Source organism: Heliangelus exortis, chromosome 20, assembly GCF_036169615.1.
Source record: "Heliangelus exortis chromosome 20, bHelExo1.hap1, whole genome shotgun sequence".
NCBI lineage: Eukaryota > Metazoa > Chordata > Aves > Apodiformes > Trochilidae > Heliangelus > Heliangelus exortis.
The window spans coordinates 6,966,588-6,990,935 of record NC_092441.1 but is presented as its reverse complement, the minus strand read 5'-3'; the positions used below and the strand labels follow the sequence as shown (position 1 = coordinate 6,990,935).

General features: G+C 37.9%; 1 protein-coding gene across 3 annotated transcripts; it reads right to left on the bottom strand.

The window, feature by feature from the left end:
• Nucleotides 1-216: 216 nt before the first annotated feature.
• GLP2R (glucagon like peptide 2 receptor) lies at nt 217-24,272 on the bottom strand. 3 transcript variants are annotated; one of them, XM_071763779.1, is made up of 13 exons: nt 23,437-24,272; nt 18,081-18,189; nt 17,070-17,174; nt 15,874-15,995; nt 13,528-13,634; nt 13,132-13,288; nt 12,152-12,311; nt 10,126-10,186; nt 8,611-8,680; nt 8,083-8,171; nt 6,713-6,851; nt 2,991-3,032; nt 217-2,042 (listed from the first exon to the last, which is right to left on the bottom strand). In XM_071763779.1, exons 1-13 carry the CDS (start codon nt 23,539-23,541, stop codon nt 1,683-1,685), a joined length of 1,626 nt encoding a protein of 541 aa, XP_071619880.1. In that variant the 5' UTR covers nt 23,542-24,272; the 3' UTR covers nt 217-1,682. The 3 variants fall into 3 exon arrangements, with proteins under 3 accessions (XP_071619880.1, XP_071619881.1, XP_071619879.1); XM_071763780.1 differs by having other exon boundaries at nt 18,081-18,174; XM_071763778.1 differs by lacking the exon at nt 23,437-24,272 and having other exon boundaries at nt 18,081-18,494.
• Between the last annotated feature and the right edge of the window lie 76 nt (nt 24,273-24,348).

Sequence of the window (24,348 nt, the reverse complement as noted above, 5' to 3'; positions counted from 1 at the left end):
AAAATAAAAGGCATGGTCCCAGAAGCAGAAGGAGACAAGAGAGGAAGATGCCTGAGGAGAGGGAAGACAAGAGAGCTCCGGAAAGAGCCGTGTCCCCGAGAGAAGGCTCGCCACAACAGGTACTGGAAAGGGGTAGTAGACAAATCCACCACAATAAAGTGCTAAGTAAGCAGAGTGCACAATCAGCTAAAAAAACCTCTTAAAACCACAGATATATTTTAAAGTGGATCAAATATTTACATTTTATTAATATTCTTACTGAAATATACAACATTGTATAAATTAAGCCTTCATAAACTGTTAAAGGAACAGGTTTTTTTGAAAAGTACCAGAAATGTGATAGCTCAAATACATTCTTGACAGAAGAGCATCCACAGCGCTGCCACTGGGTGGAGGGAGGATGTGATTTGGGCCCATGAGTAGCCCTGAACCTCAGTTATTTGACATACAGAATCACAGACTAATTAAGGTTGGAAAGGACCTTCAGAGGTCACCAGATCCAACCCCTCCACTCAAGCAAGGCCACATACTTGCCTGGTATATGCTTTATTACATTTGCAGGCATTTACACTAAAATAGAGTGTTTGCCAGTAAAGTACAGGAAAAATTGTGAACAAATGCTATGTAATTAGCTGCAAGCTAGATAGTTACCTGTCTTTGTGCTTGGAGCATATGGTTACATTGTAGATAAATATTGCCTACTAATCCTTCTGTTGATTTTTTTTTTTTTTTCATTTCAGTATGCCAGTTGTCTGGTGTTCACAATTTTTGAAACTGTCTCATAGAATATAAACAAACTTAACTGAGTATCTTAGATCCCTGGGTGATCTGTATGTGACAATTAGAAGTTTATCAAGGTTCTTGTTAAATGCTCGAAGAAGGATGTCACAATATTCTTTTGGTACTGTCACAAACCCATGTCATTATCTATTTTGAGTCTCCCACGAGGAAGGTGGGAACAGCTCTTACTACTGATCTATTTTGTCATTTGAGTCACAGGTAAGACAAACCTGTAGATGCATCAAAATCTGTGTCTATCAAAAAAATAGTAAAAATAAAAGTGAGAACACAAATTGTATCAAAACATTCCATTTGGGTACTTTCAAAAGATAATATTTTGGTCTTTCATTTTATGACATTTCCAGTGTCACTAAACATTCAGTGACAATGCTAGAAAATGCAAGCAAAAGCTAGTTTCTCCCCAAGTTTTGTTTTTTTGTTTTTATATATATGTAAATCCTTTCATTTTGCTTAAACAAAGTGTGTCTGGTTTGGTCTCCACACATCTCTATTTATGAAACACACCTATGTAAGAGAAAAGTAAACAGCTTGTCTATTATATGAGTAGAATGGCAACAAATCATGGATGAAGTTCCAGGGACACAATGTAGGTGTCCAGAGTCTACACATTTCCAGAGTACTTCCTGCTCACATTTTCATCACTTTCACCATCAGTTATCTTCCAGCCTGGACACCTTGACCCAGCAAACCTCTTCTATCACAGCCACACAAGTTAGCACCATCTATATCAACATTGTCCTCAGACTAGGAAAACAAGAACTAGTGGGATATTTGCTATGTCCTCCTTTCATTGCACATCCCAAAGATCTGCACAGCCTGGAGGTGAAAGATCTTCCAAAATACTGTGGCTGTTGGAAGATGCTGTCCTAGTGGATAGTTTTCTAAATCTCACTTTCTTCAAAGACTTCCTCAGTTGTCTCTCCAGTGGTGACTTCTCCTTCACTGCTGTCTGACACACTTGCCTGTGGATGAGACGAGCGAGCAGAGTCTGGCTCTGGGCTGAGATTTGTCCTTGGGCTCAGATTTATCCTTTGCTTCACAAGCACCCTCTGGAGCTGCATACCCCAGGGCTCACTTGCCTCCAGGCACAAGTGGTGTTTGCTGCCGTGGTGGTGATGTTTTCTTCGTTTCTGTGAACATTTCTGGAGGTATTTTATGTTTTCCCCAGGAAAACAGAGTTTACAGCCAAAGGGATCTGCCAGCAGGAAGCGGGACCACTGCTTCTGGAGCTCTGCTTTCACCTGGGGGGAGAAGAAAAGAGTCTGTCCATGGTGACATCCTGTGACCCCCCTGCACTCCACCAACCTCAGTGCCAGCTCTAAAATGAGGACTGTGGAAGTGCTGAACTTCCCAGACTTTTGCGGTGCACCTCTCACCTGGAGAGGGTAGAAAAAAGGGTAGAAAAAAGACTTGTTTGCTAAATAGGAGAAGTTCTAACAGAATATGTGGAAATGTGTATCACTGAATCAGAGGACCACAGAGATGGTGGAACCTCTGTCCTTGTGGGGACTCAAAGCTCAGCTGGACAAAACCACAACCAACCTGATCTGAACTCAGCCTTTGCTCTACATTGGGTAGGAAGTTAGTTTTCTATGCTGTCATATCCGTGCATAAGAGCCACCACTGATCTACCTAAATCCTGGCATAGAGCAGATTGAATTCCAAACTATGCCTTGTGGCAGGCATAGCAGGAGACAACTTCCAGACTAGGAGTCCCCTCACATCAAGGTTAAGGGTCTCTTAACCAGTGCATGCATTAAATTATTTTTTTAGTATATTACTGTCTAAGATACTAAAGCACCTCAAATTTGATTGCCTCCCATGGACTTCAGGGGTAAACAAAAGACCAAGTTTAGCCTGGCTAAACATAAAGTCTGAGATTCCAGAAGTAGGGTTTAGGCAGCTGACCATAAGCCTCTGTTATTTCAGCCTCTGGTACGTCAGAGAGCCCAGGATATCCACACCTCCAGTGTTACAGCCACATAAGCTTCAGAGGAAATACTTTGCATTTGAATCCCAAGGCTGAGAGAGATCATGCTGTTCTCTTCATACAAAACAATTATATCAGTTCAAAAGAATGCCCAAATGCTCTCAAATAAGCAGATCTTGTCAGTATCTTCATCCTTCTTGGTGTCATTAATATACTTTACTAATCAACTAAAATTTTTTCTCATAGCATTGTCTCTTACCTCTCCATTAGCAAAGCAGTATAGAACTGCTACAAAAAAACCCTGTAAGAGAAAGACAGCAAGAGGAAAAAGTTAGAGTTTACAGGAAATACCTGAAGTTTTACTGTAAATATGATGTTAGTATTAAAGACATAAGTATAAACAATGCTTCTTATTTTCAAAAAGAAAACGAGTTGCCTGTATTTACTTATTATTCAAGTACCCATTAACTTGATTTCATATGGTGCCTTAGCAGATGTAGGGCACATTTGGTGCAAATGCTGAGAAACAGAAAAAATACAGCCTCGTTTGATCATTCATGTTATCTTAATTTTGCTGTCATATATATTTTTAAGAAACTATTGCTGTTGTTATACTGTGATTGCTGCCATTTCTAAATACAGTTAAAAAAATGCACCTTGGGGTGTCATACTGTCTATGTGCTTGTTTAAATTTGCAAATAAGAATACTGAAATGTGAGCTTTTTAAAAATTGGCGAGTGTCATTTTAAGGCTCAGCTGTGTTGTTTTGTCTCTTCTGAATTGTAATTTTTGCTTTAAGATTGATTTATATAAATACTTCTTAAAATAAAATACTAGAGATAAAACTTGTTTTAAACCAACCTCAAAATTAGTCTTTCCATTATCCTCCTCTCAGTCTGTTTGTGGTGTTAGATCAAAACATGGTAACAGTCTGACACAGATGTGCAGATTTGTTACCACTGCTTCAGGACATGCACTTCTTCTGGTGTGTCTAAACACATCTATGAAACAAGTTCTAATGAAAAGCATAAATGCTGTTGACTATCAGTCCCAAGGCAACTTCCTATCACAAGTAAAATGGTGTTGTAACCATTTAATACAGCTGACATCATTTAATTGCCTTCATACTCATGCTTTTCCAGAAATATTTGTTTTTCTTAGACAAAAGCTTAAAAGTACACCACAAAATATTGTTGTCACCAGAGTTTATAAAAGATTATATTTTACCATGGGGATAAATTTTAGAATAGTAGTTACTCAGAAATAATGGAGAGAGGTTCTGATGGATAAATACAAATTCAATAGCTTAGGAATCAGTGTCCTGTGCAGAACTGCTTCTGCAGTTTTGTTTTTGGGCAGAAAGCCCGTGACAGTGTCTCTACTTGGTGATTTTTTTGCATGTGTTCTGGGTATGACCCTAAGTTTGGTCTCATGGGCACCACAAGCAGAACAAGCACATCATGCTATTAAGCCCTGTGACTGCTAAGCCTGATGACCCCCACTTTCAGAGGATTTTGTGCATAATAGTGGCACCTCTGTGTTGAATCTACGTTTGTAAATTTAATGAATTTAGTTTAGTGCCGCTGCAGAATCAGGACATGCAGTGAGAGGCAGAAGTAAAATCTTAACTAGAAGGTGGAAAATTCAGTTTTTATTCCTGTTTGATGTTCATTGTACGTTCAGATTTTTTTTTAAAAAATCTCTTTTTTTTTTTTTCAACACGTGGAACTTCATATGTATACTTTCCCGTATGTCATGACTCCTAAGATATAATTTTTTTAAATGTTTACAGTGTGAGGGAAAAAGAGGAATCAGAAATCCAGAAGAAACATTCAGTAGCATAATAACCAATAGGAAAGAATAGATGCATGCATAAGCCTCATGGCAGTTTTTCAGTTCTGTTGACAATGACAACATGATAAATTGCTCATTATATATCTTGGATTTATCCACCAAAAGCTAGCAGTCTGCATGCACTAGTGAGCCAAGATGTTCAGATTGTTTCACTTTCCAAAGCAAAGAACCATCTTATCTGCAGCAGAGATTGCATTTAGAATTTAATATTGTGCTTCTTTGAGTTAAAACCTCCAGATGAGATCCCAGAGGTTATTGTTTTTCTTTAACAAACCAGTTGAACTGATTTTTTAAACTACTGAGAAGATTTACAGACTAAACAAACGTAATTGTGTACAGCTTTTGTGCTTTTGTTTTGCTAATCCCTTTACAAACACTGTTGTAGCTAAAAAAGAGAATCTGCAATAAACACTGTCTAAGATCTCTGGGTATTTTTGAACAGCATCCTGTGTGGTTGATCACAGGCATGTTCCTCTAAAAAGAATGAAACTTGTGTTTTCTAGTAGGGATGAATAATCTATCTTCTATATCAGTTTTCTTTGTACAAGCCAGTAAGTAAAAGTTTCACTTAAAACGATTCTGTGTTTCTTAAAAAAGCATCCAGTCACTGCAACGTCTCCAAGTAAGGATATGTCTGAGGAACATGGACTTCAGCACCATGTCAGCAGGATCCCTCAGGGAGGTGGCCCTGCATGAACTCCTGCCTGCATGGACGTTTTTTGCCTCAAGCTATAGTGGAATTTGTTCATTAGACCCTCAATAACAGTGTCAAAGCACTGAAGCATGCATACACCAGAGCAATGAAGCATACATGCACATTAAAAGCCAGGAGCATCATAAATTCTGGGGAAAGTGCAATAATGCTTTGGTAATTTCATGTCTCAGACTGTAGAAGAGGTCAGGTGTAAATGTAGTGAGCCAGTGAGTAGTAAGGATTTCAAGGGTAACAAAAGAAGCTTTTACAAATACATTAACAGCAAAAAGATACTCAAGTAGAATGTGACAGACAGGTAGGCTCCATGGTGGGTTGAAAACTGTCTGGGTGGCCAGGCCCAAAGTGCTGTGATAAATGGGGTTAAACCCAGCTGGCAGCTGTCACAAGTGGTGCCCCCCCCTACTTAGGGCAGCTGCCAAGGCTGCACCTTCCCCAGCCAGGTGCTCTAACCACTAATTCAGATTCACTTCTACCCTCCTTCCTCTCAGTTAATTTTGCATCTTTGGTTGCTGGAAGTACCTCTGTTTCAACTACTGGACAGCACACAACTCAGGTGAGTCGTGGTCCTGGCAAGGTTCTTGTACAAGATGTGTCTTCAATGCATGTGTTCAAGGTCATTAATCTAATAGTCATATCCAGAGTGTGTCCTCTAGGCTGGAACAACAACAAATGCTTCCTGCTTATCCTTCACATACTTCTCCTCACAGCACATGTTTTAACTCTTCTACTTGTTCTCACAATATTTAGATCTGCATCTCGTTTTATAAATCTGCCCCAAATGCCATGTAGTTCATATTCCTTTAGGAAGAAGTCCTTAAAGTTAGCAACTCCCCCCCAGACCCTCTGTGTCACTCATGAACTGCTTGCTCCAACTACCCAAACAAAAATGAAGCTGGGCCTTGTACCTATTGGTACAAAGATTCTTTCTTGGCATGACAACAAGGTCATTGTGGTGTGTTTAGAATATGCTGGACTTAGGGCAGCACTGAAAAAGGTGACTCCAGAGCCAACTCTGTTCACATTGTGACTGCTAAGTCAAGACGTTACCTGAAAATCTTTCTTTTTAAAAGCCATCCAGTGGTTTTTAGGAATTAACTTATGTGAAACACACATTCTAAAGAGACCACTTTAATCCTGTGTTCAGAAAAGAAGTCTGTGATGAACTGTCACCCATTACCACAGAATACAGGACACACTTTATCTGAAGATGTCAGACTCCTTTTTTGGTCTTCAGGACTACCATATTTGAATATGCACTTTTAACTTGTCACTGTAAGAGTGTATCTACAGACATGATAGGTTGGAGCATAAGATTAAATAAGAATACTGTATATCTGTGGTACCATTAGGTGAGCAACACAAATATGTGAATTTATGAGCCCTATAAACAGTATTTGCAGAATAGTACTTACATGAAATGAGCTCATTGTCAGCTGAATGAAAAGTCTTATATGTCTTGAAAGTCCTTCCACTTGTTCATCAGTGATGAAGGTAAATATAAACTCATGGATACCCAACAATGGAATCAGCACAAGTGTAGATCTTGCTAATCTTAAAAAGAAAATATTTGATTATAGTATTTTTTCAATATTCTCACTGCAAAAATCAAAAATTCAGCTACAAATAAATTATTCCAGAAATATTTCTTAATATTCTGACTCTGGGATGATATTAGTAATTTTGTAAATTTTAGGACAAATTCCCAGATACAGAGTTTGGAGTACACTATCAGAAATGTCTATACAGGAGGGAATCCTGGGTTTTGCTTTTAAGTGGAATGTTAGGGACAAGAAATGGAAGGCCACTAACATCAAACATATGCTGCCAGGTAACAGAAATATTTACATAGCTAAATACAAGTGATCTGTTAAGAGGGTTTTTAGACCTCGTTATCATTGCTGAACACTCCATGTAGCTGCATAGAAAGTTTCTGTTGTACTGTTGGCAGTCATATACTTTTTTTTTTAAATGCAACCAGAATAATTTTTAGGGAAGAAGATCTTCATTGACAAGTTTGGGAATGTGTTTGCATGGATGAAAAAAGATATCTCTAAAGAGACTGAGTCCTCAGGAAGACTTGAGATGTGAGGAACAGCTTGAATCTTTGAAAGTTTAGCAAAATTATGAGCAGTAGAAAAGAGAATATAAGGCAAACCATTGACCATGTTAGTATAGACACTATAAGCACAGCAAACTTCCTGTAGTAATCTGGAGATCTCACTGCTGAGATCTTTCAGACCTTGAATGTTGAAGAAAGTGGAAATATGCTTCTTGTTAGGGATTTAATACTGGAATTTAATAGGAAGTTAGTGGTTAAATTTCCGTCCCCCCGCCCTCTGACCAGTCCTGTTAGACAATAAAATAATTCATTTTCATAAGGCAACACTGCAATAACAGACAGAGATGCACGGTGCTTTCATTAAAGATAGTAAGAACTGACAAGAATTGGGAGGTGTAAAGCAGTTAACAAATCCTCAGGTTTCTATTGATTTGAGTCAAGTTTCCACTGAAGTGGAAAGTCATTTCCTTAATTCCCTGGAGAGCAGCCTGCTCTTGCTGTTCCCATAAAGTGCAAAGATACTTGTGCAAAGGAAATTTCTTGACTTTACACATGACACAGTGGACCACTGAGACTATGGCCAACAGAGCCCACAGCATTGCCTGGAAGAGTGCAGGTTAAGGAGAATGTTCTTATTTGGGTTGACAAGAAGACAAGTTCTTGAGTCAACAGTTTCTTTATCTCTGAAAAACTGCAGATTTCTTTGTTATTCATATTACATACCTGTATTTGTAGTCATGAAAGCTCATTTGCTGAGCTTTTAGTTTGGAAATCAGCATCCTGAGAATTTTTAGGAAGATACCGAAGTTAACCTTGAAAGAGAATACATATGTGATACTACAAAAATTCATATGAAACTACTCATGTAGCTGTTGAAGAAATGTAAAATAGATATTAAACACTTATAAAGCAAGTCACCGAAGACCTGTAAGCAGGAAAGAAGAGGAGCAGGTTATTACCACAGCTGCAGCAGAGACCACAGAGCTAACAGTTTATATACCTTAGGTCATACAGTAAAGAGGCTCCAGACAGTCAGACAAGTGCTGTATCTTTAACATAGGCAGAGCTGTGTAAAATTCAAAGCACAGATAAACAGCAGGGTTTTGAGACAAAAATCTTTGTGGCTTGTAGATAGACAGAAAGGACACCCACAATAAGAAACCTCTTCTACAGTTTCTACTGTCTCCTCTATTTCAGTTGAAGAATTGGATTACATTTGGAGAAAGGATAACAAAAGTCAGTAATTCTTACTACAATGGAAAACAGCATTGGTCCTCGGATGATCCACCAGATTCCCATGTGTTCATTTGTTCCCCAGCACCTGAGAAATTATTTAAAGTATAATTAGATTTTTTTCATAGAGAGAAACTGGTAAGCTTACATAACCCATGTATACACTTTAACAAATATACTTGTTAACATTTTCAGGTAACACTCAAGAGAAGAGGAATAGAGCCAGGAAGTATCATCAACAATTGCAATTGTATTTATTCTGAAGATCTTTCCACTGTAGAAGTTTCCCAGGACTGAAGACTTCAGAACCACATGGAAAATTCAGTCATTGGATCCGCACAGCTGTACATGGCACCAGATCTGGTGCTGTAGAGAGAACCACAAGTCCTCAGGTGTCGCCAATAATGAACTGGGAGCCTAGGCCCAGCTGTGCCCAATAATTAGGGCCTGCCCCAGCTGGAAATGGGCGGGGCTGAAGGACAAAACAAAAGGCATGCTCCCAGAAGCAGAGACAAGAGATGAAGATGCCTGAGGAGAGGGACGGCAAGAGAGCTCCGCGGAAGAGCCGTGTCCCCGAGAGAAGGGCTTGCCGTAACATGGTGCCTGCTCAACTTGGACTTTCTGAAACTGGAAACGGGTAAATGATGAATTGTGACCATGGTTCTTGACCTGCTAAAAAAGTATGCATACTGTTTTCTTGAAGCTGCCTCCTTTACTCCTCCTCAAACTTTCTAATTTGTGCTGTGCATATGTTACTTCTTGCTCATTAGCCTGAAACTCTGTAGGATCTGGGCTTGTCATTTGCAGTCTATATAACATCTGACTTTATGAGACTTTAGTTGTGATTTGGCAGGTGCCAAATGACATTGTTGCTTAATCACTATATTGACATTACAAACAAAACTCTCTAGAAACTATGAATAAAGAATGGGAATAAAAGGAAACATAAACCCCAGAGTCTATGAGATGGCAGTAACAGCATCATTTAAGACCTAAAGACTGGAAAACTGGTGCTTACTAGTGCAAATTACCCTTGCTGATTCAGTCACTGAACACACTCGTTTAGTATCAGGATTTAGTGAATATAATTTTTTTTTCACTCTCCTCCCTAGGAATTTTTTTTTTATTTGTTTTTCAAAATGGCAGTGAACACTGATTAAACTCAAAGTGTAGACGCTCTCCTAAGAAAACACTGGTCTTGTTTTCTTACTAAACAGATGCTCTCCATGAAGATGTTTGTACTGACAATTTTCTTCATTTACATGGATGACACAGGGTGCAATGGCTTGCTTTTCAGGAACAGTGAATTGTCATTCTACTTCTTGATTTATACACAAGTAAAACTAATAATTCCTAGAAGTAATTTAATGTAAAAGTACTAAAATGAGCATAGAAAATGTAACAAGTATTAAGAGGTGTTATATAATCTGAATGTAAAAGTCAATACTTGTGTAAATTACTGTCAAGGGCTTCCAGAAAAATTAAGCAAACAGAAAGCCAGTATCCTAAAGCACATTTTATTTAGTGACGTACCCTGTGTTCTCCAGTTTTGATCTGCTTATTCCCCAAGGGCCCACAAACAGAATGGGAACAACTGAAAAGAAAAGGGGTAAATTACGGTCAAGTTTGGAGAACAGTTCATATAAAACACAGGTATGTTACAGTAGTGTTTAGTGAAAAGACTCATGCTTTTCAGTCTTCTACTTAGAACTGTGCAAAAATCAACATGATCCCAACTTGCCCCATTTGTAGTTCAAATGCTGAATGAAATTTAATTATATAGTTGAATCTTGCATTTTCATATATACCATATGCATATGGTATATGCATAGGTATTTATGTATACATACACATATACTGCTGATATGTCCAAATCTCCTAAATTCCTAGTCCTGAGATTTCAAAACAATTGCTAGTTGAGTCCTCACAGGCTACCTAAGGCACCAGTTGTTAACATTTTAATTTGTTGAAATAGTTCAACAGTATTTTCAGTGAAGGCGCAGAACTTGGTCTAGTTTAAAAACCTGACAAAGTCTTGTTTTTCTGGATTACAACGAAGATAACCCATGGTTCCCATTCCCCTATTGTTGCTCCTCATCCTCCCACCCCACACTGGCCTCCTGGAGATGATGGACTGCAAACTGAGAAAAAACCTGAAATAAATAAAGCACCATTCCAGTGGTCTAGCAATGTGCAGGCACAAGTTTCAAGCACAAGCACAAAGCATTTGAGCTACAAAAGGCAGGTGTTCAACTGGGTTCTCATCCCAAAAACACACAGGAGATTTTTCTGGACAGAAAGGAAATGAGATAATGAGAGCAAAAGAGGGGAGCTGACAGGGAGATGATAATTATTATTTATAGTCTTACAGCTGTGAGCAAATTTTTTGGCAGACTTGTCTTATTTGTCCAGTTTGACCAAGGAATAAAAAGATTAGTCCCTGTTCCAATGAGCTGCTGAGGAAAAGAAAAATGGATACGGAGAGGTAGGAAGAGTGAGGAAGCAACAAGACAACAGCAATCAGTGTGAAAGAGTGGTCTTGGTGTGTCAGCAGCCTGTGTGCCAAAGCAGCTCTACTGCTTATTGAGGAATGTGAAATGGAACAGAGAAATCAAGGCATGGAAAAAGATCAGAGGGCTAGAGTATGTCTCCTATGAAGATAGGCTGAGAGTTTTTAGAGACATGGCTTAGCATAGGACTCAGCAGAGTTAGGTTAATGGTTGATAATCCATAATGAAGGTCTTTTCCAACCCTCACAATTCTGTAAATGATTCTGTGAGTTGGGATTGTTCAGCCTGGAGAACAAAAGGTTTCAGACTGCTCCTAGCAGCCTTTTGCTACCTGAAGGGGATCTGCAGGAAAGTTGGGGAAGTCCTTTTTATAAGGGCATGGAGCAATAGGACAGCAAGAAACAGTTTCCAACTGAAAGAGGGGACATTTAGTTTAGACATTAGGGAGAAATTCTTTCCTGTGAGGGTGGTGACACCCTGTCCCAGGTTGCCCAGGGAAGCTGGGAATGCCCAGTCCTTAGAAATGTTCAAGGTGAGGTTGGATAGAGCTTGGAGCAACCCACATGAGTGGAAGGTGTCCCTGCCCAGAGCACAGGAGTTGGAACTAGATGATCTTTAAGGTCCCTTCCAACCCAAACCATTATATGATTCTGTGATGGGGAGAAGGACACTAAAGAGTGAGGTGTGGCAGGGGAGAAAACACTGAGGCTTGGCAACGAACAGTGAAGTGTGATGTTATGTTTTGACAGAGACTTTTAATGGTTTCTAATAGGAAGGATGGTAATGAGTGTGAAAGTGGAGGAAAGTAGTCAATGCCTGATGAGGAAGAAGCATTTTATTAAAAAATTAACTTATTTCCTGTGTCTGCAAGTCAAGCTGAACTGAAACCAATGTATCACTCACTGACTGTGTATCTTTAGTGACAGTTACTGACTTCAAAACAGACAAGAAAGAATTCAGATTTTTTCTCTTTCTTCATTATAAAGTATCCACCAATGACTAAAAAAAGTACCACAGAATCAATAACTTTGGAAATCCTTAGTACTTACCCCATCCTATCACAATATATGTCTGTAGCAGCCGTCTTTCAGAGAGTACAACAGTTATCAATAACGTATGCAGATAAATTCCTTCTACTAACAGCCAAAAATAATTTGCCCCAACAAAGTAATGCATGAAAAACTGTGCAGTCCTGCAAATGACTACAATCTGTAGAAATGAGACACCAGAAATAATTAAAACATAAAAACTCTGACAAATAATTATTTTCTCTTGTTCCCTTAGCAATCATTTTAACACTAGGAGATAGTTGTGATAGAAGGAAGGAAAAGGTTGTGATAGAAGAAGGAAAAGACAGTGACAGGTTATGGCTTATGTGTTCCTTGTCACCATCTGCATATCAGAATTTTTACTGATGAGCTACTACAATAGTAGTCACCATGAACACCCTGCAGCCAATTTTCCTTGCTGACACTGGCAAACTGTATTAACACAACATCATGTAAGTATAATGTGGTATAACTTGCACAGTGGTTGCAAATTAAAGAAGAGTTTATTCCATTACCTAAACAAGTATAAGAAAAGTAGTACGTTTTCCTAGTACAGAAAAGCCTTTAAACTTCTTTTATCTTGGTGTTATTTAACAGCAAATACACTGTTTGAAAAGATTGCTTTAAAAGCAAGGTATGTGTGCATCGCACTGTCCCATGCATAGCAAGAATGAATAAATATAGTTATAAGTGCCAAATGAATGTTTATTTCTTCCTAAAATCTGCAGGTGTAAAACATTTTACTTAATTGGATGTATCTGTCTTGCTTCTCTACAAGACTTCATATAAATATAATGTATTACCATTTATCAAATAATTTTTTGTGACTGTTCTAAGCTTTACCAGGAAAATCTCAGCATTCAAAGCTCAACTAAAAAACATCTGAAACTATGCTACCATATGGCCATTTTTGAAACTGTAAGTGTTAAAGCCAGTAGCAGCATGCATTTACTATTAGTGATGAACAAACAAGAAATTACCTCAGGACTGAGGTATAATATCCATCCAGTTTCATCATTCGGTCTTTTGGAGTAAATATTGTAGTATACAGTGTCTTTTATAAGAACTGCAGTGGCACGCAAGATAAAAGATGCAAATAAATTCATATGAATGTAGTTCCTTGTGCAGTGAAGTTTTCTGTGGGAGAAAAAATAAGGCATGAAATCTTCGTAACATAATTTGCAGAGATAAATAAATACTGTAGTATCCCCATTGTTGCCATCAATTAAATTTTGCTAAGGAATTGCTTTTTTTAATACTTATTGAGAAAATACAAGTTGCTTAGATTGGAAGGTAAGCAATAAATTAAATTGCATGGCAAGAAGAACATGCATACTGGGGCTTGTACTTTTAAAAAGCACGTAATTTGTACTAACCTGAGTAAAAGAAGTATAAGGAGCGCTAATACAAGTGAGATGAGAGAAAAATAATATCCTATAGTGTATAACAGCTGCAATGTAGAAAGCAATTTATGCTCTTCTTCCTAGGAACAAAGAATCAAAACGTGTTATACAGGCCGGCAGTTGGGCAGAGCACGAACATAGCTCAGGAACTCTGAGTCCACCTTCTTTGTGTTGCAAAGAAGTTCCCTGCACTACTTCATGAAATATCACGACAGAGACACAGCCTCAATTTTTAGGTTTTTAAATCTGAAGGCACCCCAGTCTCATTTCTAGATGGCTACTGCACAAGCTCCATTTGTTGTGTAAATCTGTGTCATGATTAAATGCACCAAAGTGATCCCAGTGGTTTAACAGTTGCAGAGATCAACTCACTCAACCCATACATGTGTGTGTGTAGCCTGGGGACACAGTTACAGACCAGTTGTGTCTCTACAGTTTTGAGAATAGCTTGAAATAGACTGACTTCTGCCTTAAGTTCAAAGAAAAAATATAGTTATTAAATCTAAATATTTAATGAATAAATCGCAGAGGAAGAAGAGGGGGGCACTCACATTTCTTTGCACTTTGCTTCATTTATCATTTCTTCTTGCTAAGTTTTTCCATGTATCTGCTTTTGTCAATTCCTCATCTCTTCATACTGCTTTTCTAGCTCAATAAAACCTTCTCTGCAGAGGGGACATCAGGATACAGGACAAGGGATTTTCTTAATCCCTTTCTGGCCTGCAAGTATTTTCTTGGTACTTGGGTCTTTTCCTCAGTGATTTTGCTGTGTTCTTTGTGAATTGCCTTGCTGCTAAGAGCCATGTGCTTTAGCACCATCACCCTGACAGTAGATATCTCTACTCAATTTATGCCAATGAGTACTACCTAGATACTACCTGGGAGCTGTGCCTGCTGGTAGAAACACTCATGGAGGGGTTGAAGGTGCCCAGGGAGCACAGTGGGGGTGCATGAGATTCCCTAAACACATTTGTCACTCTGCTTCACAAAAGCATTCAAACAGGCATGACCCCCATAAAAAGCATGATTTATCACCTCAGCTCTGACAACTTTGGAACTCCAAAGCAAATGAAATCAAGTTGATTCCTCCTGTGAGTTTGGATACTAGCCCTGAGTTATTCCTAATGTCTTGGGGCTTTTCAGTAAACATAACAAACAAGTACAAAACCACATCTAGTGTATGTAGGAAAGCTGGTTAAGAGAAACCATATGCTGCCACACAAGATTAATTAATGTGTCTCCCACCCACGAGTCAGTGATCCAGAACAGTCAGCAACACACGGAAAACTCTCAGTTCTTGTGAATATTTAGCATACCAGTATAAGTTTGGAAGTTAAGATAATATATAAGGATTTGAGTAAAAAGTAAAACTTGAGAATCCTGAGCTAGTAGTGTTTCATGAAGTAATCAGTACAGTAATGATACTCAATAAAGCAATAAATAGTGAGTGCTCACCAAATAAACTACTGAAAAGTAAAAGAATCACCAACAGTAACAGTGCTTATTAAAAGACTTATTTTTTTACATCAGCTAAGCTGCACTCTATGATGAAAGAAACTGCAGGAAGCTGAATCTTCATACTTTGCTGTTACCTGAAACTCTGCTGCATTGGCTGCAAGTCATTGCTCAAGGAGACAGCAGGACCAGACCTTTCTCACTGCTTCAACAGTTCTTTCCCCTTAAACCCTAACCTGGGTGGTGGAGCGAGCTTCCCAGCTGCAAAATACCTTGTTGCAGAGAATAAGAGCCATGGAGATAAAGAGCAGAGGTGTGACCCCCAGCTTCCCAACCCAGAGCTGCCCAGGGACTGTTTCCATTTGCTCTTCAGGAGCAAGAGCCAAGTGCTGCCTTGGGGAAGCAGGGTGAGAAATGGCATTTGCATGATCATGGATCCTCTACTTGATGATCAGCTAAAATGGAAAGGGCCATTTAACTGCTTATGAAGTGCTAACAGGCTCAGGAAGTAGCACGGAGTGAAGTTTTCTGTCCCTGGAAGACCAGAGCTGTTTGAAGTAGATGATAGGATGCTTTGAAATCATTTGCCAGTAAAGTTTCAGTGTTTTTCAGTTTTATTCGGAGAAATTCAGCACATATGAACACTGGAAAATGAACGAAAAATATTTTTTGCATCTAAAGCAGAAAACCCCCTCCTTTCTCTTTTCTCCTCTGATACTTCTAAATAAAATAACATGTTTCCATTTGGTAATCTAAATGAAATTTGAACATCTTTTGCATGTATCCAATGGAAAGGTATTATCAGTTACTCAAGAAGGGATTAAGAAGATTAAAGTATTAAACCATAACATAAAGCATACTTACATTTTTTTTGAAATTATTTTTCTCAGAACATTCTGAACTATCACGCCAAATGTCTGTGGAGTTCTCCTTTGTTTGCCAAGTCCCTTCATCCAAGCAGACTCTGTATACATTTCTTACACTTCCTGAAAGTAAACAGAGGTTTAGTCTGAAAGGTCAAAATAAAAACCACATTTTTCATACATTTTACATTTCTCCTTTACACAACAGCAATATACACCACCCTGCCAAAAAAAAAAAACAAAACAACAAAACCAAAAACCAAAACCCAAAAAAACCAGAATAAAAAAATACTTTTTTGTTGTCTTTTACAATATTTTTTTCATATTTATATACAACAAAATACAAATGTAATCTATCAGATATTAATTCCCAGATTTTACCCGGTATTTGCAAAAAGCACATAGTTACTACATCCAAAAGCAAAGCCTACATCTCACTTTATTCAGTTTTCCTCGTTAAACTCATAGGTTCAATCAAGTGTGGTTAGCACATTGCCCAAACTATACAGTCAAATTGTAGGACAAAGTGTATGGTTTGCTTAGGGAATGATCTTTCTCTGAACCACTGTGGCTGATGTTTTATATGTGTGCTTTGGAGCCTGATCAGCAGGTGACATGAACCAGTGCAGTTTTCTTGGCTTTTACCACATTGCCCTAGTTTATACTAATTAAGATTTTGACCAGAACATCAGAAGAATGGTATGGGAGCCCTGATAATATTTCTTGGATGTGGTCCTCAGCAGCTGCCCTCCAGGAAAAAGGTGCTTGAAAGGCTTGTTAGGTTAGGAAACCTCTTGCTGGTGGTGCAGTATGTCCTGCTGGAGGGCTGACTGCTTGGACTGCTGTTTTATTGGACTACTTCATTTTTATGGGAGAGAGCTTCAGGTCAACAGGAACCCCAGAAGGTGAACCTCAGAAGCTGACCCCATATCTCTTACTGCTGGTTACGTGATCTTGGAAAAGTTGCTTTATGGGAGATAATATGGAGTTGTAACAAGAACAGATGAAGAAATAATGAAGTAAATAATTCACTGACACTAATTTTGTGCCTCAATTCAGAACAGAGGAGAAAAGAGGAGAGACAAGAAATTCCTCAGGCACTTTGGAAGACACTGGAACAAGAGACACCAGAGCAGCATTTCTCATTTAGTGAATTCCCAGCATTAACACAAAAAGAAGTTACCACTTTCACATTACCATTTTCCAGCCACGGCAAATACGAAGGACAAGGAACAGAGACTTTTCCTGGAGGTGAGTAAGGCCAGCAAGCAAACTGATCAAAAGTCCCATTACAATGTATTCCTGGGGAGAAAAGCAAATAGAAGTTTCATTAAAAGTTGTACAGACAATGGACAATCACAAAAGGCATGAGTGTACTGCTCAGGTAGTCTGCAAGCTACTTCAGAGTATTTACAAGATGTAGCAGAGAAACTGTGCATTCACTGTGCAGTGTTCAGTGCATGGGGCAGAAATGACGGCTGCTCCTTCCCTGGATGTGCTCAAGAGGAGCAGCAGCTTTTAAATGCTTCAGTATGAGATAAGGGGATTGCTCAAAATCATCCTGAGGCAACTGCTGTCCAAATGTAACAGAGGTTCTAGCCACGCTCTCACTTGCTGTTTTTGGTACATGCCACAGACTTTGCTGGTAAATGGAAGACCTTTCATGACTCCTCTGACACTGGTTCTCAGCACAGACCACTGCCAGCTTCTTGGATAATGACTCCTATGAGAGTCTTATATCCTATATGAGATAGCCTTTGCACAGTAAATGATAGGGAATTGACAATACAGCAGATTAACTCAGTTTTAAGCTTAACAGGTACCACATCACTCACAGGACTTAAGGCTAAGAGAAAGCATCTGAAAATGTAGAATTTAAATGGTTCAATCAGATTACAGTAAGATAAAATGCATGAGTGGCTGAAATAACTCTTGCTTAGTTTCTGCCTGTCTTCTAGGATAAGCTGAAGTTTTCCTCTCTAAACTTTAAAGGTTTTGCCCTTACAAAGCTTGAACATCTTAGGGTTCAGAAATTATATGCCATTGTGCAAGTTCCTGAACTATGGAGATTCCCAGATTCTAAATTCTCAGCACAGAAATGCATACTGGCAGAAATGGCTTTAAACTTTGTTGGTTTTCCTCATATTGGTTTGCATATTCATTGATGTTAATTAAGATGTAGCTTTATTGTGCTGTTTGTTTTCTTACCACTATCTACAGTTGATTCCTGCAGCATTTTCAAACATTCTTGTTTATATTTATTCCATCTGGTAGTGGTTTTTTCCAGCAGAGATCCATTGGCCTGTGAGTGAAAATGCTGGACACAAGGAAAATTGGTTAGAATCTTGTGGTCTTTTAGTGGCAACTTTCCTTCCACGATAAGAAATTTGAGAGGAGATGAGAGATAGGTAAGCAGATAGATAAAGACAGACTCCTTCATTGTCCATGAAACTGGTAGAAAAATTTCTTACATTGTTGTTTTATTTTTTTTCCCTGAGCAAGAAATGTATTGCCATGGTACTATATTACCAGCAAATTGTGTAAAGTACACATAGATATTTAATTGCTAGGACCTGTGAGTATGCACCAAAAAACTCTGGCATTTCAATCCTCCACTGTAGAAAACTGTCTTTCCAGGATTTTACAGTCAATTTAGGCCAAGGTCAGCTAATACTTCTCATTTTTCTGCTACATTAATTTATGAATGTTGATTGATGATAATTTTTAGGGATGCTCATTTTAGAGTATTTTTAAAGATAGTAAAGGACATCTGTTTGAATAGTACAGTAAAAAACTGGATAAAGAGTATTTAATAAGCAATGTTATTTAGCTACTAACACCTTATCCAGTACATTCTGTACTCCTGCCCAGCATTTCTATGACCACTTCTTTCTCCAACAGCTGAAACTGCCGTAGACATCTTTCTTTTCCTCATTTTTTTGAGAAAACACAATTGTTTTTTTATAGTTTTACTTTCCCATCTGCACCAACGATTTTGCCCCTTTTACCTGCATAGGGCAGTTTTTCTGTCCACAGGGTGTTTGCTGTCAAGATTTCTAACACAGTGAAATGCAGTTGTTTTTTTTTCCATGCCAAAGTTTTCTCCATATAAAACATCTCACATAAGATGAGCAATCCACCCTCAATCCACAGGGTCCTACAGGACCTAGCACAAACACTGTCACTAACAATCACTGAAAATAGAAAATTCACTACCAGTTGAAATTCACTACAGGTTACTGATTGTAACAACTGATTGTGGAGATGAAACTAAATGCAAGTTTTCTAACAAGGAACAATATTTATACCAAGGGATGCTTTTCAGCTCTCCAGGGAAAATCAATTTCCTTTTGTCTGGACTACATCGTTTTTGGAACCTGCCTTTCACACATGTGTGTTTTTCCTGATCTTCTCTGAACTTGGTGATGTACCAAGGGTTGAGATAAATAACTAGGCCAATGTATAGCTGTGAATTTCACCAGGATCTTTTTCTTTTAACGTATGTTTTTTGGAAAATAAAAAAAATTGTATTTATTTACTTTCAAATCAAGAACACTGAAAAATTTTAGCTATCTATTGTATGAGAACAGTGTTTCATGCACATTTTTTTCTGTGCAAAATGTTGCTTGCTTTTAGTCTCTCAGTTAATTTCCAGACACCCCACTTTAAATTCCAGGGATTGGAAAGGCTATAATTATTTTCCTCTGATGGGTTTGCAAGATAAGGAGAGAATATTTACAGCAGCCATGAGAAAGGAATGCATGTTTCCAAAATAAAAAGCATCTTGACATTTCCCTCATGCAGGCCTCAAAATGCTGGGAGTCAGAGGAGATTCTTCAGACACTCTTGGGTCAGTGAACATCATTTGAAGAAGAAAGAACAAGGAGATGATGCATTTGTAGAACAGACTGCTTGATTTAAGGGGTAACACCTCAGTTACTAACAAACAAAGGTATTAAATACTCCATGAAATATAAAGAAAACTTTATAATGGATACCTGGCCTGTTGTTTGATTCAGTTCCTGGAAGCAGCCACGAAGAAGCTCACTCAACAAGAGTGAGAAACAGTTTAGGCATAAATAACTGTTTCACATCATCTGCAGGCAGAGTCACATAGCCAATACCCAGTGACTATTGATATAAATACCTGTGAGATGTTTAGTTTTCTAATATAAGACCTTCTGAAGGAAAAAACAAACCAAGTTCTATACAAAATGAGAGCTCCACCTGACAGCTAACATTATGAGCTGTCAGCTGACCTCAAAGCTTAATTTGAAATATAGTTAGAATAACTTATAAGCTTATTTAAATTATTGAACACAAATATGCAGAAATTGCAAGTTAACAGGGGAGCAGATAATTACCAGACCATTTAGATCACTGGGAAACATGAAGCCCTCTGCAGAGCATGCACTATGGTAGACATAATGCAACATTTTCCTCCGAGAAGACACAGCTTGAGAATGAACATCAGGACTTTTTGAGAATTTATATTTAGTTTTACAAATGAAGTTATATGAGTCACCTGTAGACGATGTTTGCAGTACAAGAGATGGTGGATATTTCTGGATTTACAAGAGAGGATGTTGAAAAGGAGTACAAGACAGTAGTGATGAGTAGTATTTGTCCCTGGTGCAGCTGTCTGGATAGTGTGACTGTGATGGTAATGCCTCCAAAGAGATGGTAATAAATTTGCACATTGGAAAATAAATACTAAACAGATATTTAACAGCAAACCTTGACAACTTGAATACTACTTACATGGGGTCTATCAAAGGCAGCTAAAGAAAACCAAGCCTGCTATTTGTATGTGACTATTCAGTCTGCAGTGGTCTTCATTCTCTCTGGAGAAAATCTATAAGGACATTTGTGTAGAGAATGGCTGAAGAGCACTGGCGGTGCCTTGGAATGAAGAAAATCACCTCACTTTCACTTCTTAGTTTCAGAGGCATTGGTGCAGGTGCCACAAACAGAAGATTTCTATGTTTTTCTCTGTTCCTTAGCAGGAACATCCTGCTAAGGCTCTTCTGCACGAAGAGCACTTCACTGTTGAGTGAGAAGCAAACTGTAGGGAGTGGGAGAAAGGGAAGGGGAAACGAAGGAAGTGGGAAACCTTGATGTCATCTGTCTGTTTAATTAAGTGAAAAAAGTTCAATCCAAAAACCAAAATGCATCCGTCTTGCTGTTATTCTTCAGAGAGCTGCCGGTACTTTCTGAAAGAGGAGGTCTGCAGCCTGTCAGTCACTGATGAGATGATGGGGGAATTGGTGCTTCTGCCACATGTGGGCATTTTCTGAGGAGACCTGACAAATTTCTCTCTGTCTCTGATGTGGGTCAATAGTTACAGATGCTAGTGAGTTTTTTATTATGATCTAAGTTTTGGGCTACTGAGATTTAGATAAAATGCAAGCTCAGCAGTAGAAATACAAAGTTTCAGGTGAATTTACTGTGAGCTCAAGCAGTGACAACAGCTCCTTAGTATGGGTTTTGAGCTCAGATTTATGTTTCAGTTGATGTTCAGCCAGTAGCATTTAATCAGGAATTTCGACTCAGAAGAAAATTAACTCCAATATCCAAGACATAAGCTCAGAATGTCCAAGACTTTTTACCTTACCCTGGACATATCTTTACTTCCAGCTATCTGAAATTTCACTGGGAGCAAATGAACTACCTCGGCCTGCTAGCCTGGCACCCTGCTCACATCACAGTTCACCCGCAGTGAAATGTAATCAAACTTCCCTTAAAGTTTGATTTTTCAATTAATTTTGTTTGCTCAGAAGCCACAAATTTCACCAAGAAGATGCTGTGGTGTAAAAACATGTTGGATGCAGCAGGTAAAGCTGCCCGAAGCTCTTTCTTAAGAAGGTGATTATAATAATAAACCTCTAAGGTTGCAAACAGACTTGTTTAAATTATTTTTTTTCATAACTGGCCACAGTATAATCAGTATTTCACCCTTTTAATTTCTTGTACAAATTTAATTGTAAAATTTTTATGTTTCTGTTTATTTAGATTATGCTACTATGGACAGTATAAACCTTTAAGCTAAGTAGGAGCTTAAATATTTATTATTTCAGTCATGATCTTGGTTTATTATGATTGATAATTTTCATATCTATAGGAACATTTACTAGGAAAGATGGATATAGTGATTTATCATTGTTATTTCATTAATTTTTACTTTATTAAATAAAATATAAAGAAATATGGTATATTATGTAAAGAAGTTGCAGGAGTTCCTATGACAAAGTAATTCACCATGATTTCTTTTCTAGTTAAGTTTTGATCACACAGAAGTAATTGGGAAATTTTCCTTTAGCACTGATAGAACCAGTGCTTTGTTTGAGTCGTCCTACAGATTTTAGGTGCCACACAAACACGAAATGTGTTTCAGTCCTATATTCCTTTATGTGACAGAAGTTCTAAATTTGAATTGTGCAAAAGCATTAGAAACATTTTCAATTTAAAAAACCAAGACAAAACAACACAAACCAACCAAGCAAACAAAACCAAACCAAAACAGAAACAAAACACAGAGTATGTGTCTGCTGGTAAATTTCTGCCTAAAAATGTTAGGAACACAATTACAGTCTCTATAGCACACACACATGGACACCCAGTTCTTTAGTAATGTAGATAGATGGAGGCTGAATGGGCAAAAATACCTTATTCTTTTCAGTTTAGAGAAGTCTGTCAATCACACTTATTCTCACCTATATTTATTTCATAGAAATGTACTCTAACTCTACACATGACTTTTATTCAGAGGAATTAAAATTTACTGTATCTTAGCAATTTTAAAGAATTCTCAAAATCAAAGCTGCTATTCACAAATAAATAATAATGCTTAAAAACATTTATGAAAGTTTTCTTGAAGTTAATTACACAGATATTTTGTAATTAAATACAGAAAGTTCCTCAAAATTATGAGACAGTATAGATGAAGAAATAAGCTTTCAGATTTTTAATAGATTCCAGGAGGGAAAAAAGTGAATGGTTTAGTAGATGTCTACAAGCAATAGAAGTAGAAATATCATACAGAAATACTGTTCTTCTGAAAAAATGAGGTGCAGAATGGAATTAGTAACAAGAGATTTCAGAAATGTGATTCAGTACTTACTTTCAGAAGAAGTGTAAAAGGGTAAACCAAAGTGTTAGTAAGAAAGCAAAGCTGCTTTTAAAACAGGGAACACCCAGAAGAAAATAAACATGGTTCACAACAGTATTGCTTTATGATAGGAAACCTGAAAAATAAATGTAATTCAATGATGATCGATACTGATATGAAAAGAGATTGTATAAATTGACTTAAACACAATGCATTCACTGCATGAAGAGCACTAATACAAGAAAACTGTAATAAATGACCTAGTCAGGGTGAGTTCTAGTACAAAATTCTACAGCTTCTCAGTGAACATTTCTCATATATAATACAGATAAATTGCTATGTAAGAACTAATTTTTAAAGAAACATGCTTGTGAAAACATGTTTGTAAAACTTAAAATGTTACGTGATAGCAATACACTTTTATGCTGTCCATTATTAATTACTGAATTAGCTTACCTGTTTCACTAGAAACAATATCATGACAGAGCTGGCAGGTGTGGAAGATATTCTGGACCAGAGTCCCATGCTGGAACAGAGACCAAAAAGCATTACCATGCCCATTCTAATAAATTGGTCCCTAATACGCTGTAATTTTGCTTTAGATCTATTGTATCAGTCTGTCCTGTGGAAAAAAATAAAAAAAATTTTAAAGCTTCTATGAGTGAAACTGTTTAATGGATCTTCTTAAAAGGGAGTGAGGAAGTCTACTATAGTGTCTCAGCTTGCTAGACTCCAACTCTGTTGTTTGTCTGATTAAGGCAGAGAGAATTTACTCTAAACTTCACAGAAAGTCTGCTTACTGTAGTTTGTCCTTTAGCCAATAAGAAGAAAACTCTTAAAACATTAAGAGGGCTGTTTCTGTTCCCTTGAAACTCCATGGGAATTTTGCCAGTGATTTTACAAAAATGGAATCCAGCTCCATAAATACACATATATTTATACACACCTCACTAAACCATTAAAAGACACCCTAGAATACAGAAATGTTTCATGTAGGAAGCTTATTGAATCTAATTGTCTGTTAGGAAATACGCAGACAGTGCAAGATTGAGGAGAATCTCAATTTACAAAAACTGATGCTACCAGCAGCTAAAGTTTTATTTCAGTTCTTAGGACATTCAGGTTTTTTTTTTTATTCTTCCCAGTTCAAGAGAGATAGGGAAATGCTGGAGACTGTCCTGCAGAGGGCAACAAAATTTTACTGGAGGCCTAAAGCACCTCTCCCATATGGAAAGGTTGAGACAGATGAAGCTGTTTATGAGATTTGAAGCTTGCTTAAGTGACCCAAGTATTGCTTCATTGGCCTTATTGACCTGGTCAACAGCAGAGTCTTTCTGTAAGATCCCCTTTGGAAACCACTCCTTTGAT

What these genes read in the sequence shown, in the direction of transcription:
- GLP2R (XM_071763778.1), bottom strand. Translation starts at nt 18,312, where the DNA reads ATGAAGGAGTCTGTCTTTATCTATCTGCTTACCTATCTCTCATCTCCT. An exon ending in GGAATCAACTGTAGATAGTG is followed by an intron (nt 17,175 to 18,080) that starts GTAAGAAAACAA and finishes TTTTCTCCCCAG; the next exon opens with GAATACATTGTAATGGGACT. An exon ending in ACTGCTTTGCTAATGGAGAG is followed by an intron (nt 2,043 to 2,990) that starts GTAAGAGACAAT and finishes TTCTCCCCCCAG; the next exon opens with GTGAAAGCAGAGCTCCAGAA.